The 15,305-nt window shown below is 34.7% G+C and overlaps 1 protein-coding gene across 6 annotated transcripts in view; it reads right to left on the bottom strand.

The window, feature by feature from the left end:
* SLC38A9 (solute carrier family 38 member 9) overlaps positions 1 to 15,305 on the bottom strand; it is a 79,305-nt gene that overhangs the window by 28,173 nt on the left and 35,827 nt on the right. For all 6 annotated transcript variants that reach the window (XR_009690562.1, XM_061129778.1, XM_061129781.1 and 3 more), the window contains 6 exons: positions 12,477 to 12,598; positions 12,279 to 12,342; positions 11,958 to 12,051; positions 9,988 to 10,158; positions 4,968 to 5,027; positions 1,866 to 2,060 (listed from right to left, as the gene is read on the bottom strand). Coding sequence is in view for 5 of the 6 variants with exons in the window: in XM_061129778.1 (XP_060985761.1) it covers positions 1,866 to 2,060; positions 4,968 to 5,027; positions 9,988 to 10,158; positions 11,958 to 12,051; positions 12,279 to 12,342; positions 12,477 to 12,598 (706 nt within the window). In the remaining variant the exon portion in view is untranslated. The remainder of the gene's footprint in view (positions 1 to 1,865; positions 2,061 to 4,967; positions 5,028 to 9,987; positions 10,159 to 11,957; positions 12,052 to 12,278; positions 12,343 to 12,476; positions 12,599 to 15,305) is intronic.

Genomic DNA, 15,305 nt, shown 5'->3' with positions numbered 1-15,305 from the left:
AACAGAAACAAACCCCGGAAGATATCAGAAAACAAAGCACAAAACTATGTAGTAGGCCTAAGAAGTTATGAGCTGAATTTAGGTTCTGATACATGTAGAGAGTTTATTATAAGATTGTAAGGTTACTTAGGAAAAAACAAAACACAAAACTGACTTTTTTCTAATTTGTCTGTGCAGCATGTGGGATCTTCGTTCCCCAACCAGGGGTAGAACCTGCACTCCCCGAATTAGAAGCACGAAGTCTTAACCACTGGACCCCTGGGAAGTCCCTGACTCTTATTCTCCATATTAAAAGTTAAAGACAGCCAACAAGTTGGGAAAATCTGTCAAAATATTTAGTGTAAGACGGTAGAAAGTAAAGAAAGAAAAGTAGTAAATGTGGATCATAAACTTATTTGAGAAAGGCAATAAGTCAAATAGCCCATGAAGAATCTGATCTAGTATCTAGATGAAGTTTTGGTTGTTTAGTACTACTTGCTCCATGGAAAGATTTCAGATTTCATTCACTGTGTGTACACTGAACACTTACTTTATGTAGGGTAAAGTTGGCATTCAGAATTTCAGGATTTTTTAGTAGTCTGGATATTAGAGGATTTAAGGAATTAAGTCCAGTCACTATTGAGCAGAGTCAAGAGATCCAGGATGGTATTTAGAGGAATTAGGTTCTGATTTCTCTAAAGAAGTTATATGTAGTTTTAAAAGGGAAAGTGACAAGAGAAAGGGCAAAACCAAAATATCTTAAGGAGGTAGAGAAGAATTTAACCTGGTTAGAAGCCTAGTGATTGTTTTGCCCGATTGAGCAAGTTCTTCTGTAAATTCACAAGCTAACTTTTAAAGATCTGTTCCATAGGAAAGTTGGCCAGCAAATCAGGAAACCACAAATGAGCTCTATAAGCTCTACTGTGGGTTTGGAGGTTAGCTGATTCAGAAAGGATGCATACAAGAGGTTGAAGCTTATATAACCACAACTCTTCATTTTCTGTGTGTGTCTGTCGTAGTCTCATGGTGAATTTTGTTATGAAGCTAAGGTATAGAGAAATATCCTTACCTCCTTCTTTGGTCTTTTGAAAAAAAACCCCAAAGTCATCTCTTTGATGTAATCTAATTTTTTCATACTCTAGTCTGCCTACCAAGAGACCACATCTACAGGGAAAAGGTGAAATCCTATTATCTATTTGAGTTATCAGTTCTTTATGAATGATACCCTTGTCTTTAGTTAACCAGACCTGAGCTTTCATACAGGTTCCTTTTCTGAAATTTCTTCAGTGATTTCAGAAATTTCTGAAAAACAGGTCTCACAAAAACAAGTCTGTTCCTTTAAAGAGGCAATAGTGTTGAAAAGAAAGAAAAAGCACTGAGGAACAGAGCAAAAGCAGAATAAGCCTAAAGCCCTTCAGCTAGATAACAATATTCCAGGTTCAAAGTCAAGTGATAATTCTGTGCTTATACTCTGAAGTAGAAACTGTAGGGAAAAAATATTCCATAATTTCCCTTAGTAAGTTCTAATATTTCCAAACTTTAGAACTGAGAAGTTCTATAATATTCACTTTGGATTTCTCCTGCTGAAACCTTAGTCTACAGCCACTAGTTGTAGAGGAAATGAGGAATAGTTGTTCAGTAAGGACAGAATGGAAATCCCAGTAACTCATCTTAAAAAGGGACTTGGGCTTGAGATGGCCATCTCTATTTTTTTCTGTGCCAAACTTCATCAAGAAAAGCAAAATGTAGGGCAATATTGCGTGAACAAATTGAACACAGATGAACAGGCCTGGAAGGTGACTGTTTTGCTGGTCAGACCGTATTCCCACAGAATCCAGCATGTATTCTACCATACAGAGGGTCTATAACACAGTGTCTTGGCTTACCTAGGATGTTAAATTTTGAAAAAAATGAAGGAGATTTGAAATTAAGCAGTGGCAGAAGGAGCCCTATGAGGTAAAAGGGCACTGTCTTGGACTTATTCCACCACTTTTCAAACTGTTGGAGTCCCGAGTCACCGGCATAGAAAATCATGGAGCCGTTGTCAGGATGGCCACCGCTCCTGGCACTTGGACAAATCACTGTAACAAGGAAGCAACAGATCAGAGAAGGCAACAAAGAAGAACAATGAGACTTACTCTTGCTCTACCAACCTTAAGTTTTACCATGAATATTAAGTTTCTCCTTTTTGGGGAAAAAAATAGAGGGTTATGTTTAGATATATGTGGAGTGTTTTCAAATTTTTTTTATTATTTATTTAAAAACTTTGAAGTATAGTTGATTTATAATGTTGTGTTAGTTTCAGGTATATAGCATAGTGATTCAGATATTATTTTTCAGATTCTTTTCCACTATAGGTTATTACAAGATATTGAACATACTTTCCTGCGCTATATAGGAGGTCCTTGTGGTTTATCTATTTTGTATGTAGTTATATCAGAAAACTTTTACCTATAAATAATTAAAGGTAGAATGTTAGAAAATTTTGAGGTATAGCCTTGATTTTTACTTTCTACTGGAAACTATAAAATTATTCTACCAATTATCCTTCTGTCCCACTACCAGAGAGAAAATACTGGGTTGGATGATATTTGATCTTATTATTACAATCATATAAGACACATCATTCAAGGTAATTGTTCATTTTGCTAATAACCCACACAAAGTCCAGAGAACAGGCTTCTAACAATAAGCAAAATCGATGGGTTTGGAATAAAAAGCAGACACCATTGAAACATTGCCATGGTACTGCCAAAATCTAATAATTGCTTATAATTTAAGAGTCTTGAATACCAGCAATCCAGAGTAACTGTCCTGGATGTTTCTCAGGCCTTAGAGCAGCTGAAAGCCCAGATGTTATCCAGAGAACTGGGAAGTGAATAAACTATATTTTTCCTAACACTGATCTACAAGTGGCAGTTTCTTCTGTTTGCAGAGAGAATACAAATCATTCTCACTGTGCTTCTAAGTTCATAATAGTACTTTTGCTAATAATCAGCTCTTTGTAAAGAATGTTTAATGCTGTAAAAAAATGCTGAGCAACAATTTTATTCTCTATCTGTTATTTGGCATGCCACAAAGCCAAATAGTTTTCTTAGTTAGCACTTTTAACCTGTATTTTTTTCCTTCTATGCTCTGGACAATAGTAAATTAACTTGAATTTTTCCTGTGCTAATAACTAGAGTGGTAAAGAACACAGGTTATGGAAGTAAACTGATTGAATAAAGAATCTTCACTCTGCCACTCAACACACAAGTCACTAAATTCTCTGTGCCTTGGGAAGCCCAAGAATGTGGAATGGGTAGCCTATCCCTTTTCTGGGGGATTGTCCCAATTCAGGAATTGAACCAGGGTCTCCTGTACTGCAGGCAGATTCTTTATCAGCTGAGCGACCAGGGAAGCCCTAAAGAAAATGAAGAGAACAGTACTACCTTATGAAGGTGCTGTAAAACATTCAGAACAATGCTTGCACACAGTGGGTATCCAGTAAATGTCTGCTGTCATTTCTAATACTTCCTGAAATGGATTGCTTGATACTCTGTTCAATACTTTGTTTAAAATAAACCAAAGAATCAAGAAGTGATTCTATCAACATATCACTATGCAAAGTAAACTGACTTTGCTGATAATGCTCTCCAAATTATTAGTGCAATTGTAATATTCATGAACTCAACAATGAACTGACTCTCTACTCAAGGAATTCTACTAGATAGTAATACACTAGTTTCATCAATTGATATCAGAGTAGCTACAGTAAATGAATTTCTATTTTAAAACCAGTATGTTTCTTGGGCTTTTGAAAATTCTGAGGTAAGGAACAGGGTTCAAGAGGTATGTGTTTAAATTATATGAATATATTTTTAGTATAATTAATGAAAAGTATGTGTGTGTGTATGTGCATTCACAGAAATAATGCTGGTACTTCACTCATTTTCTAGTGTTAACAAATGACAGATTAATTAATATAATTGAGGGGTAAAGTAAGACACTGAACAGCAAACATTAGAATGTACACTTCACAAGAGAAACTCTTGTCTGTCCATTATACCCCAGAGCCTAGAACAGTTTCTGACACATAATAGATTTAATAAGTATGCATTGAATGAATTGTCCTCTTAGTGATCAATGTGTACCTCCATCAAAATATCAATTCAGTATCTCTGAAACCTAAACACATAAAAGCTTTAGGTGATGTTAGTTATGCTGTTACTCAGGTTATATTAGCTTTTCTATTCATTTTTCCTATGACTGCCACACTGGATAAACACACAGACTACAAACATTTATTATTTTTTAATTCTCTTTATTTATTTAATGTATTTATTTGGCTGCACTAGGTCTTAGTTGCAGCATATGGGATCTTAGTTCCCTGCCCAGGGATCAAACCCAGGCCCCCTGCACAGAGAACACGGAGTCTTAGCCACTGCACCATCAGGAAAGTCCCCAAATGTTTATTTCTAATAAATTAATTAAAATAAACTTTTCTAAGAAATTGATTTTTTTTGGGGGGGGGGGCAAATCTTCAATTTATTTTTCCATATTTCCTAGCCTTGGTTCATTAGGAAATTTAGGACACACATTTATATATCTTAAATATTACTAACTAAAATGATAAATGTTTAGAACTAAATAAATAAACTGAGAATAAAGGTTCCAGACTTCTAAAACAATCAGCAGTGATAGAGGTACTTGAAAATATTTATTGATCATAAGCAAATATGGATACTGTTGATGTGAGCTATAACTGTGAACTGTATAACATGAACTAAATATTGTTTAGCTTACATTAACACAAACTTTTGTGGAGCTGTTCTTTTTTTAACCTTTACTGGTTATCAACAATTTAACAGTGGCTTAGTTAACCTAAAGATAATGATTTTATGCTGGTCATTTACCTAAAATAAAGTTATAGGTTCTACCTTATATCTTTTTTGAAAAAAGGTGATGAATAAAGAAACAAGGCAAACTTTCAACTTCAAACTACTTACCAGGGTTGCTATCGTTGGTACTCGGTATAGGGTCTGTGTCATTAATGTGATGAATAAAATCTAAAAATTATGAGGAAAGCATAATTTAATACTCAGGGGAAGATGTTAAATCAATCACCCTCTAAATTTTCTTTATCTATAAAAATCTTTTAAGATCTCCTCTGTGGTAATATTATTTAATACACTGAACAAAGACTACTTCATTATTAACATAACTTCACCTTCTTCAGCTTTCTCTGCTGTATAGGAACGACATCATTGGTGTCACAGTCTCATGGTGGAAAATTTTTATGAGTGAAGATTTTAAAAACAAAACAAAACAAAAAAACCACCCAGAAGGCTGAAGTTAAAAGTCCTGGAATAAAGATAATGTGCACAATTTCTTATCCTACACTCACACTGATTTATATAAGTATAGTTATATCTTATAAAGTTCTAAAACCTGCAAAAGGTGGAAAACCGCTACTCAAAACAGCTGAATTTATCTGAAAAAATCACTTAAAGTTTTGACAAAATATAGAACAGCTTTTATAAAGTGAAAGCTATACAGTAATTATTGATCACAGGTCCCACTAAGTTTTACTAAAAGTAGCAGCAAAATAAAAAGCTAATGTAGATACCTGGGCATTCATATCATTCTATAGTAAATGAGAGAATGGGTAAAAAATATGTTTTTTATTTGCCTGAGGGAATTTACTTTATTCTGTTTGATGTTAGCCTTTCATAACCTTAGTAAGCATTAATGAAAGTGATGTAAAACTTAAATAAGATGATAGAAAAAGCTAGATTAGATTTTAAGGTCATAAAGTAAGTTATCTATGTGAATTATTCATCTCCACTATATGCTTCTCAAGATAGAATAAAAGAAGTAATCTATGCTCTAGGTTTTTATAATGTCTCCATGGGTTATTAGTGATTCATGAAAGGAAGTTATGGATCTTTACATAATTACATAATTCCTGATGCCAAAGATTTACATAAGGCAAGTAAAAACCCTGACACACCAAGTATACTAGGTTGAATAGAGTTCTCCCCAAATCCATGTCCACCAGGAAACATAGAATGGACCTTATTTGGAAACAGAGTCTGTGCAGACATCATCAAGCTAAGGTTAGGTTGTACTGGGTTAGGGTACACCCTAAATTCAATGATGGGTGTCTTTAAAAGAACAGGAGATTTCTGGACATAGAGACACTGGGGGAAGATGGCCATATGAAGGCAGAGGGTGAAACTGGAGAAATATTACTAAAGTCAAGGAATGCCAAGCACTGCTAGCAGTTGATCATCAGAAACTAGGAAGAAAAAGGAAGGGTTCTTCCCTAAAGGCTTCAGAGGAAGGAGAGGGCCCTATAGACACTTTGATTTCAGGCTTCTAGTTTCTAGGACTGTGAGAGAACAAATTTCTTTGATTCTAAGCCAATCATGGTCATCTCTTCTTGTTATTTCCTTGCCAAGGAAATCAAGAAACACCTGGAGTAACAGGCAAATATGGCCTTGGAGTACAGAATGAAGCAGGGCAAAGGCTAACAGAGTTTTGCCAAGAGAACTCACTGGTCATAGCAAACACCCTCTTCCAACAACACAAGAGACAATTCTACAAATGGACATCACCAGATGGTCATTACTGAAATCAGATTCTATTCTTTGCAGCCGAAGATGGAGAAGCTCTATACAGTCAGCAAAAACAAGACCAGGAGCTGACTGAGGCTCAGATCATGAACTCCTTATTGTCAAATTCAGACTTAAATTGAAGAAAGTAGGGAAAACCACTAGACCATTCAGGTGTGAGCTAAATAAAATTCCTTATGATAATACAGTAGAAGTGAGAAATAGATTTAAGGGACTAGATCTGATAGAGTGCCTGATGAACTATGGACAGTGGTTTGTGACATTGTACAGGAGACAGGGATCAAGACCATCCCAAGAAAAAGAAATGCAAAACTGCAAAATGGTTAGCTAAGGAGGCCTTACAAATAGCCATGAAAAGAAGAGAAGCAAAAAGCAAAGGAGAAAAGGAAAGATATACCCATTTGAATGCAGAGTTCCAAAGACTAGCAAGGAGAGATAAGAAAGCCTTCCTCAGTGATCAGTGCAAAGAAATAGAGGAAAACAATAGAATGGGAAAGTCTAGAGATCTCTTCAATAAAATTAGAGATACCAAGGGGACATTTCATGCAAAGATGGGCACAATAAAGGCCAGAAATGGTATGGACCTAACAGAAGCAGAGGATATTAAGAAGAGGTGGCAAGAATACACAGAACTGTACAAAAAAGATCTTCACAACTCAGATAATTATGATGGTGTGATCACTCACCTAGAACCAGACATCCTGGAATGTGAAGTCAAGTGGGCTTTAGGAAGCATCACTATGAACAAAGCTAGTGGAGATGATGGAATTCCAGTTGAGCTATTTAAAATCCTAACAGATGATGCTGTGAAAGTGCTGCACTCAAAATGCCAGTAAATTTCGAAAACTCAGCGGTGGCCACAGGACTGGAAAAGGTCAGTTTTCATTCCAATCCCAAAGGATGCTCAAACTACCGCAAAATTGCACTCATCTCACACGCTAGCAAAGTAATGCTCAAAATTCTTCAAGCCAGGCTTCAGCAATACGTGAACCAGATGTTCAAGCTGGGTTTAGAAAAAGCAGAGGAACCGAGATCAAACTGCCAACATTTGCTGGATCACCGAAAAAGCAAGAGAGTTCCAGAAAAACATCTATTTCTGCTTTATTGACTATGCCAAAACCTTTGATTGTGTGGATCACAATAAACTGTGGAAAAGTCTTCAAGAGATGAGAATACCAGACCATCTGACCTGCCTCTTGAGAAATCTGTATGCAGGTCAGGAAGCAACAATTAGAACTGGACATGGAACAACAGACTGGTTCCAAATAGGAAAAGGAGTACGTCAAGCCTGTATATTGTCACCCTGCTTATTTAACTTACATGCAGAGTACATCGTGATAAACGCTGGGCTGGACGAAGCACAAGCTGGAATTAAGATTGCTGGGAGAAATATCAATAACCTCAGATAGGCAGATGACACCATCTTTATGGCAGAAAGTGAAGAAGAACTAAAGAGCCTCTTGATGAAAGTGAAAGAGGAGAGTGAAAAAGTTGGGTTAAAGCTCAACATTCAGAAAACTAAGATCATGGCATCTGGTCCCATCACTTCATGGCAAATAGATGGGGAAACAGCGGAAACAGTGGCTGACTTTATTTTGGCGGGCTCCAAAATCACTGCAGATGGTGACTGCAGTCATGAAATTAAAAGATGCTTACTCCTTGGAAGGAAGGCCATGACCAACCTAGACAACATATTAAAAAGCAGAGACATTATTTTGCCAACAAAGGTCCATCTAGTCAAGTCTATGGTTTTTCCATAGACAGTGGTCATGTATGGATGTGAGAGTTGGACTATAAAGAAAGCTGAGTGCTGAAGAATTGATGCTTTTGAACTGTGATGTTGCAGAAGACTCTTGATAGTTTCTTGGACTGCAAGGAGATCCAACCAGTCCATCCTAAAAGAGATCAGTCTTGAGTATTCATTGGAAGGACTGATGTTGAAGCTGAAACTCCAATACTTTGGCCACCTGATGCGAAGAGCTGACTCATTTGAAAAGACCTTGATGCTGGGAAAGATTGAAGGCAGGAGAAGGGGATGACAGAGGATGAGATGGTTGGATGGCATCGCTGACTCAATGGACATGAGTTTGAGTAAACTCTGGAAGTTGGTGATGGACTGGGAGGCTTGGTGTGCTGCAGTCCATGGGGTTGCAAAGAGTTGGACACGACTGAGCAACTGAACTGAACTGAACTGAAAACTGAACTGAAGCCATGTGTGACTCTTTTGCAACATGATGGACTGTAGGCCGCCAGCTTCCACTGTCCATAAGCATTGTCCAAGCAAAAGTACTGGAGTGGCTTGCCATGCCCTACTCCAGGGTATGTTCCTGACCCAAGGATTGAACCCATATCTCTTATGTCTCCTGCACTGGCAGATAGGTTCTTTACCACTAGTGTCATCTGGGAAGTCCTATATATGTTTGAATGTATATACTAAATATAAATGTATGCATATATATATGAATCATTCAAAAAATAATAACTACTTAGGAAACAGTTTTCATATTCATGAATGACACAACTATCTAAATAGAAAATCCAAAGTGAATCTACAAAATTATAAGCAATAAGAATTCAACACATTTGTAAGTTTCAAGATAAATATTAAAAAATGAACTAGGTTCTCTTATAATGGCAACAAACAATCTGAAAGTTTTATAATTAAAAAATATATCACTACTCTGGGAAGATGGAAATGTTTCATGAAAGAGGTGTGATTTAATGGATGTATCCATTTGTCAAAATTATATGGCCAAGATGTGTATATTTTAATGAATGCAAATTCCATATAAAAAAGAGAATTGTATTTATTATGATAAAATAATATTATATATACTATTATATATAATAACTATATTAGTTCAAGTTGAACTAATGAAATAATACAATTAAGAAAAACATACCACTGCTTAGTAGAGACAAAAAAACTGGAGGCAGAGCCTGGTTTGTTGATTCTCATTTGCTGAGACTGACTGAAATAATGTTCAAGTTGAACTAATATAGTTATTATACATAATAGTGAGGTGAAGAGTATAGGTTGAGATCATGTTTTCTAAATGGATATCATTACTTAAGCAGGAAAAAAATTCATTCCTAGGAGATGCAAACAATGCTTAAAACATCTTTTGGAACTTAGAAATATTTTATGTTAATTAGAGAATCTGAAGGAATATATTCATCCAAAAATAAGGTTTTGGAAATTAACATACATTTTATATTTGTGATCAACATAGAAACCATAGAAAACGAATTGAATGAAACATATCTCCTACAATCACAAATATTACTTTTTATGTCATTAATTCCAAGTCTAGAATTTAAGACTGAAACCAAAACAGTATAGTAGTTATTTGAAAATAATTATGCTAAAGCATATGATATGGATACTTACTAAAAATAAATTTTCCAGTATTAAAAAGAAAATTAGACATCAGCACCCAATACACTATCATTGCTCCAATGAGAGAGACCAAGGAGAAAAGGAGACTTGACCACTGCCCAAAGGAGCCAAAATAGTATCTGCAGACATCTGGATATTCCCAGGTAGTGGTATCCACTGATGCTAGATAAAATACAAAAGGGGAGAATAAAATTAGATGTCAATTATATACTCCATATTCATAATTTGTGTTCTCTAAATTGACTCAAAATATTTAGCAAAGGATTATGGGTATTTCACCACCAGATATTAGACCATCTTATGAAATAACAATAATTAAAACATTAGATACAGCAGATCAACACAACACTGTAAATCAACTATATGTCAATAAAAAAACAAAACAAAGCAAAAAATTATAGCACAAACATATAAAAAGAAGTGTAGGCCAATGAAATAGTAATAATCTGAGAAGTGGCGGTGGCGGTGGTTCAGTCACTAAGTCGTGTCTAACTCCTGCGACCCCTTGGACAGAGGAGCCTGGCAGGCTACAGTCCATGGGATTCTCCAGCCAAGAACACTGGAGTGGGTTGCCATTTCCTTCTCCAGGGGGATCTTCCCAACCCAGGAATTGAACCCAGATCTGCATCGTAGACAGATTCTGAGAAGTAGATTAGGGTAACTAGTAACAGCAAGTGATAAACCAAGGCTAGAAAAAAAATCATCAATAAGGGATAGAAGACAATATCCAATATTTGGCATACTTAATATGGAGAAACGTTTTCTTGAGTCATACTTTATATAACATGCCAATTAAAATTTCAGACAATGAGGGAAGTGGGGAAGGGCAATACAGGAGTGAAAGATTAAGAGGAATGAATTATTATGTATAAAATAAGCTACAAAGATCTACTGTATAACATGAGGAATATAGAAAATATTTTATAATAACTATAAATGGAATATAATCTTTAAAAATTGTGAATCACTGTATTGTACACCTGTAACATTTAATATTGTACATTGACTATACTTCAATTAAGAATTTCAGAAAATTATTAAAGAATTTAAGAAACAACTGAAAATTTAATGACAATATAAAAATAGAAACTGAAAGATTATCCTTTTCTATCAACTGAAGAAATAGAAACTACAATGGCAAAGATAGCCAGATATAAACAAACTGATATGATACAAAAGCCATTTCAAATACTGAATATGAGAGAAACTGACAAGACATAATAAAGGGTTAACTGCCTACTTCATATAAAGAATTTAGGAGATCTATAAGAGCACCAAGGGGCTTGTGGATAAATGGGAAAGGGATATGAGGAAATAATACAATTAAGAAAAACATACCACTGCTTAGTAGAGACAAAAAAACTGGAGGCAGAGCCTGGTTTGTTGATTCTCATTTGCTGAGATTGACTGAAATAATGTACATCTATTTAGGTCCTAAACTACTTTAAAACAATCTAAAAAGGTATATCCCTGGTCTAGAATTTATAGAAATGAGTGGACATGCTGGTACAACTTTGAGAATTGCTTATAAAGGACACATTGCTCACATTTTCATATGTACAATTTTCACTTTTAGGAGATGCCAATATATCTAGATCTCTTGGTAGGGATAGGTCAGAACGAGTCACAATTAACTGATAAGAATCATAAAATTCTCAATTTAGTTCTGGCAAACATCTTATTTTTAAAATACGACTTTTAAATTATTCTTCTGAGGAAATTAGCACCGAAGTAAATGTATTCTGCAAAGAACTAGCCTCTCAGAATTTCAAAGGAAGCCACTAAATTTATTAACATATCAGTTCTGCCAAATGCTATGGATTACAAGAAATAAACCTTTAGGCAGAAAGTAGTTAACACACTTGTGAAATGTGTGTTATCACACATCAGTGATCCACCTCAACATCAATTCTTATTAATATCCACATCATTCATTTATTTTTACAATGATAAATTCTTACATATCATAGATCTTGATTTCACTACTCTGTAGCAGCAGTAAAGTGTTAGAAGGCCCATCAGCATGATGACACACATTCCAGTAGTAAACCCAGCCTGTTTAAAAAAATAAAAATATAGAACAACATATAGCATGTCAGAATAAATTAATATGCAACCATATTAAGTTACCCTAAACAATTATCATAAAAATTTGACAGCTAATGTAAAACTAAATAATCTATTTCTTTAATAATTTTATGTAGACTTATTAAAACTTATTGTAAAACTTACAATACAAAGAGAAAAAATTCTAATACAAAGTGTTCTGAAAATTATATTACCTGTTTTATGCCCCAAGGAATACTTAGTATAGATGTTCCCAGCATGGTATTCCAAATCATAAAACTGAAAGCAGAGTAATAGTAGCAAAACATAAAGTTTGACTCTTCAAATATTTTAATTAAGACAAAAATTAAAATAATCAGTAATTTTTATTTACACATAATTTAAGTTATGCTCCAAAAAGTAGTTTAACTCACATGGTTACTAAACTGGTGTTTTTACCATATCCTTCAGTGTAACTTTGAAGTTTATAAGCAGAACCCAACGGGCTATACACATAGCACTCTTCTGGACCTGGAACTACATGATCTGGAGCAATCTGGTTAAAAAAAAAGTAAAGAAATGTTAGAACCAGTAAATGTTCAACACAGGATATTTTCTATACAATAAAGTACCTGACTATAGACACATTTCCAACTATCAGGAACAAATAAACAGTGTGTATCCCTGATTAAAACATAAAAATTACTTTTTAAATATAGTAAGATCTAAAGGAGTAAGAGTTTAAATACTATAAATAATAAACTGTTCATCCTAAATGAGAATGAATTCTTAGAAAATGCAATCGTCAAAATATTTTTCTCTTTACTTTTAAGAGACAGGAGGAAGAAGAGCCACAAAGACTGAAATTAAGAATTCTAGATGGAAGGGAATCGGCTTTAAGTGAGAATTTTAAGAATCAAGTGGTCATTGAATTCCTATGTGAATGTGGTTTTAGCAAAGAGGCAGGTTGGGAACTCAAACTATAAGAAATTGAGGAGTCAAAAGAAGGGAAAGAAAAGAATAAAAAATATAGACTATTCTTTTAAACGCTTTGGTAGTAGAAGAAAAAGGTAAGCTAAAGTGGCTTAAGGTAAAGGCAAGACAAAGATTTTTAAAGACAGGAGATGTAAACAAACAGTAGGGATGGAACCAATAGAGAGAGGTTGAAGACACACAGGAAAAGAATGATTAAATATGTATATATTTCTTATACACATAACACTCACTTGACCCCGATACATTTCTTTCTACCTCCCTATTCTGGGGGGGAAAAAAATACAGTTTCCTGATGGAATTCTGACCATCTTACTGAAAATTGTCCTTTGAGAATATGTAGCCCTTACAAATAATATTAAAGATATAAGAAATGACTGGTGTAAAGCAAGAATCTTTTGTATCAGTACTTACTACATAAATCTACATCTTTGTGCTAGGTACAATGCTAAGTTTAGTGTTCAAGAAAAAAATAATATATGGCTCCTAACTTCAAGAAGTTTAAATTCCAGTTAGAAAATATATAAAACAATTATACAAGGCTATAAGAATAAAAATTAAGTGTTCAATTCTGGAACACAGAAATGACAACAATAATAACAACAATAATGGGGACTGGAATAGTTGGGAAAGACCTCAAGAAAGTGACAGAATATTAGGCCTCAGTAGGTAGACAGGATACGAACTCGTGCAAAAAGAAAGAATATCAAATGCTTCTCTTTTTATGCATATAATTTTTGGTGCCTTGTGGGAAAAGAATGTCTTGAATGCCATGCCTGTGGCTTTGTAAACAATTATTTCTTAGAGCTACAAAAGCATATATAGAAATAAATAGGTCTGCTGCTTTCTCTTTACCCTCAGTCCTCTAGGGTCCGAGTTCTGCTGTCTTCTACTATGGAGTAGAAGAAAAAAGGGGCAGGACCATGTCTGTATCAGGCAGGAGATAAACTATGGTATCTACCAGAGCAAGTTCAGAAAAAGTGAAAATCTAAAGTTATCAGGGATAGGATTAAAAAGCTAGAGGATAAGAAATTACTAGGAGATACAGAAAAACTGGGAGATTTGATCCCACACTCTGTCAGTGGGTGTAGGACAGTGCTTTTCAAACTTGAATATTTTTGTGATTCACACAGAGAATTTGTTAAAATACAGATTTTGATTCAGTAGATCTGGACTAAGGGCTGAGAGTCTGCCTTTTTAACAAGCTCTTAGTGATGCTGGCCTGTGCAGGCCACACATTTATTAGCAAGCATCTAGGAGATGCTGGCAGTCAAATGATTTACTACCCTTCTCCAATTTAGAATAAAAATATTAAGGTAAGTGGGGAAATTTTCAGAAATAAAAAGTTATAACTCTCCAAAGACCTGACACTTATGGTTTCATATTTCTCTTCCTTTAAAAATCTTTTAAGAAAAATAATTTTGGGATTCTCAGAAAATGAGCATGGATGTATACACACAATCATTAAAAATGGTCATATCATATTCACTTTAGATCACTGTTTATATACTTTGATTAACTAGACGCAACTGTCAGTTAACAAAAGGGATTCAACTTGGTGTACAATGCTGACAATTTCCAGGCAAACAACATACACTCAGACTTAGACTGGCTCAGCTGGTATCTCTGAAGTTTGCTTCTGAGAATACAGCCTCTAGGAGGTCTGAACTAGACCTGGAGATACTGGATTACTTCTACTCCCCAGAGAGCTTAGATAATTCTGATACAGCGCTAAGACTTTACCATAACTACTGACGCAAAGACCTAGAGTAAGAAAAAGTGAAAAAATTGGGGGAAACAAATGATCCCACCCAGACTATTTTGAAAGTCCCTACTTTGACTATGCAAAAGGTATCTTAGGAATTCACAAGGCCTAATATGAGATATCTGTGTTCAAGTGACTAGCCCAGTTCTCGCCCCTTGTAAACATCTAGAATGTTGACTTCCCTTTTCCCTTTTTATTATTACCTATAAAAATCATTTTTTTCTCAGAATGTTTCATTCTTCTTTAAACTTTCAAATTTCTGAACATCTCATATGTGGTAATTCTTATAAGCATGAAATTTCTTATATAGTTTTGAACCTAAGATAATAATACAGATTTAATAAGAAGATCCAGCCTTCAATCTGATTTTTTATAGTCTCTTTCTATGGGCAGTTTTTACTTTTTTTTTTTTCAGTTTTTACATTTTAAATGATTCAAAAACAAAAGCAGAAAAGAATATGCAACAGTAGGTGGACTGCAAAGCTTAAAATCTTTAGTATCTGCT

The sequence above is a fragment of the Dama dama genome, chromosome 25 (assembly GCF_033118175.1).
Source record: "Dama dama isolate Ldn47 chromosome 25, ASM3311817v1, whole genome shotgun sequence".
Lineage (NCBI taxonomy): Eukaryota > Metazoa > Chordata > Mammalia > Artiodactyla > Cervidae > Dama > Dama dama.
Note: the sequence above shows the minus strand (reverse complement) of the source record. Positions and strands in the feature narration are given on the sequence as shown.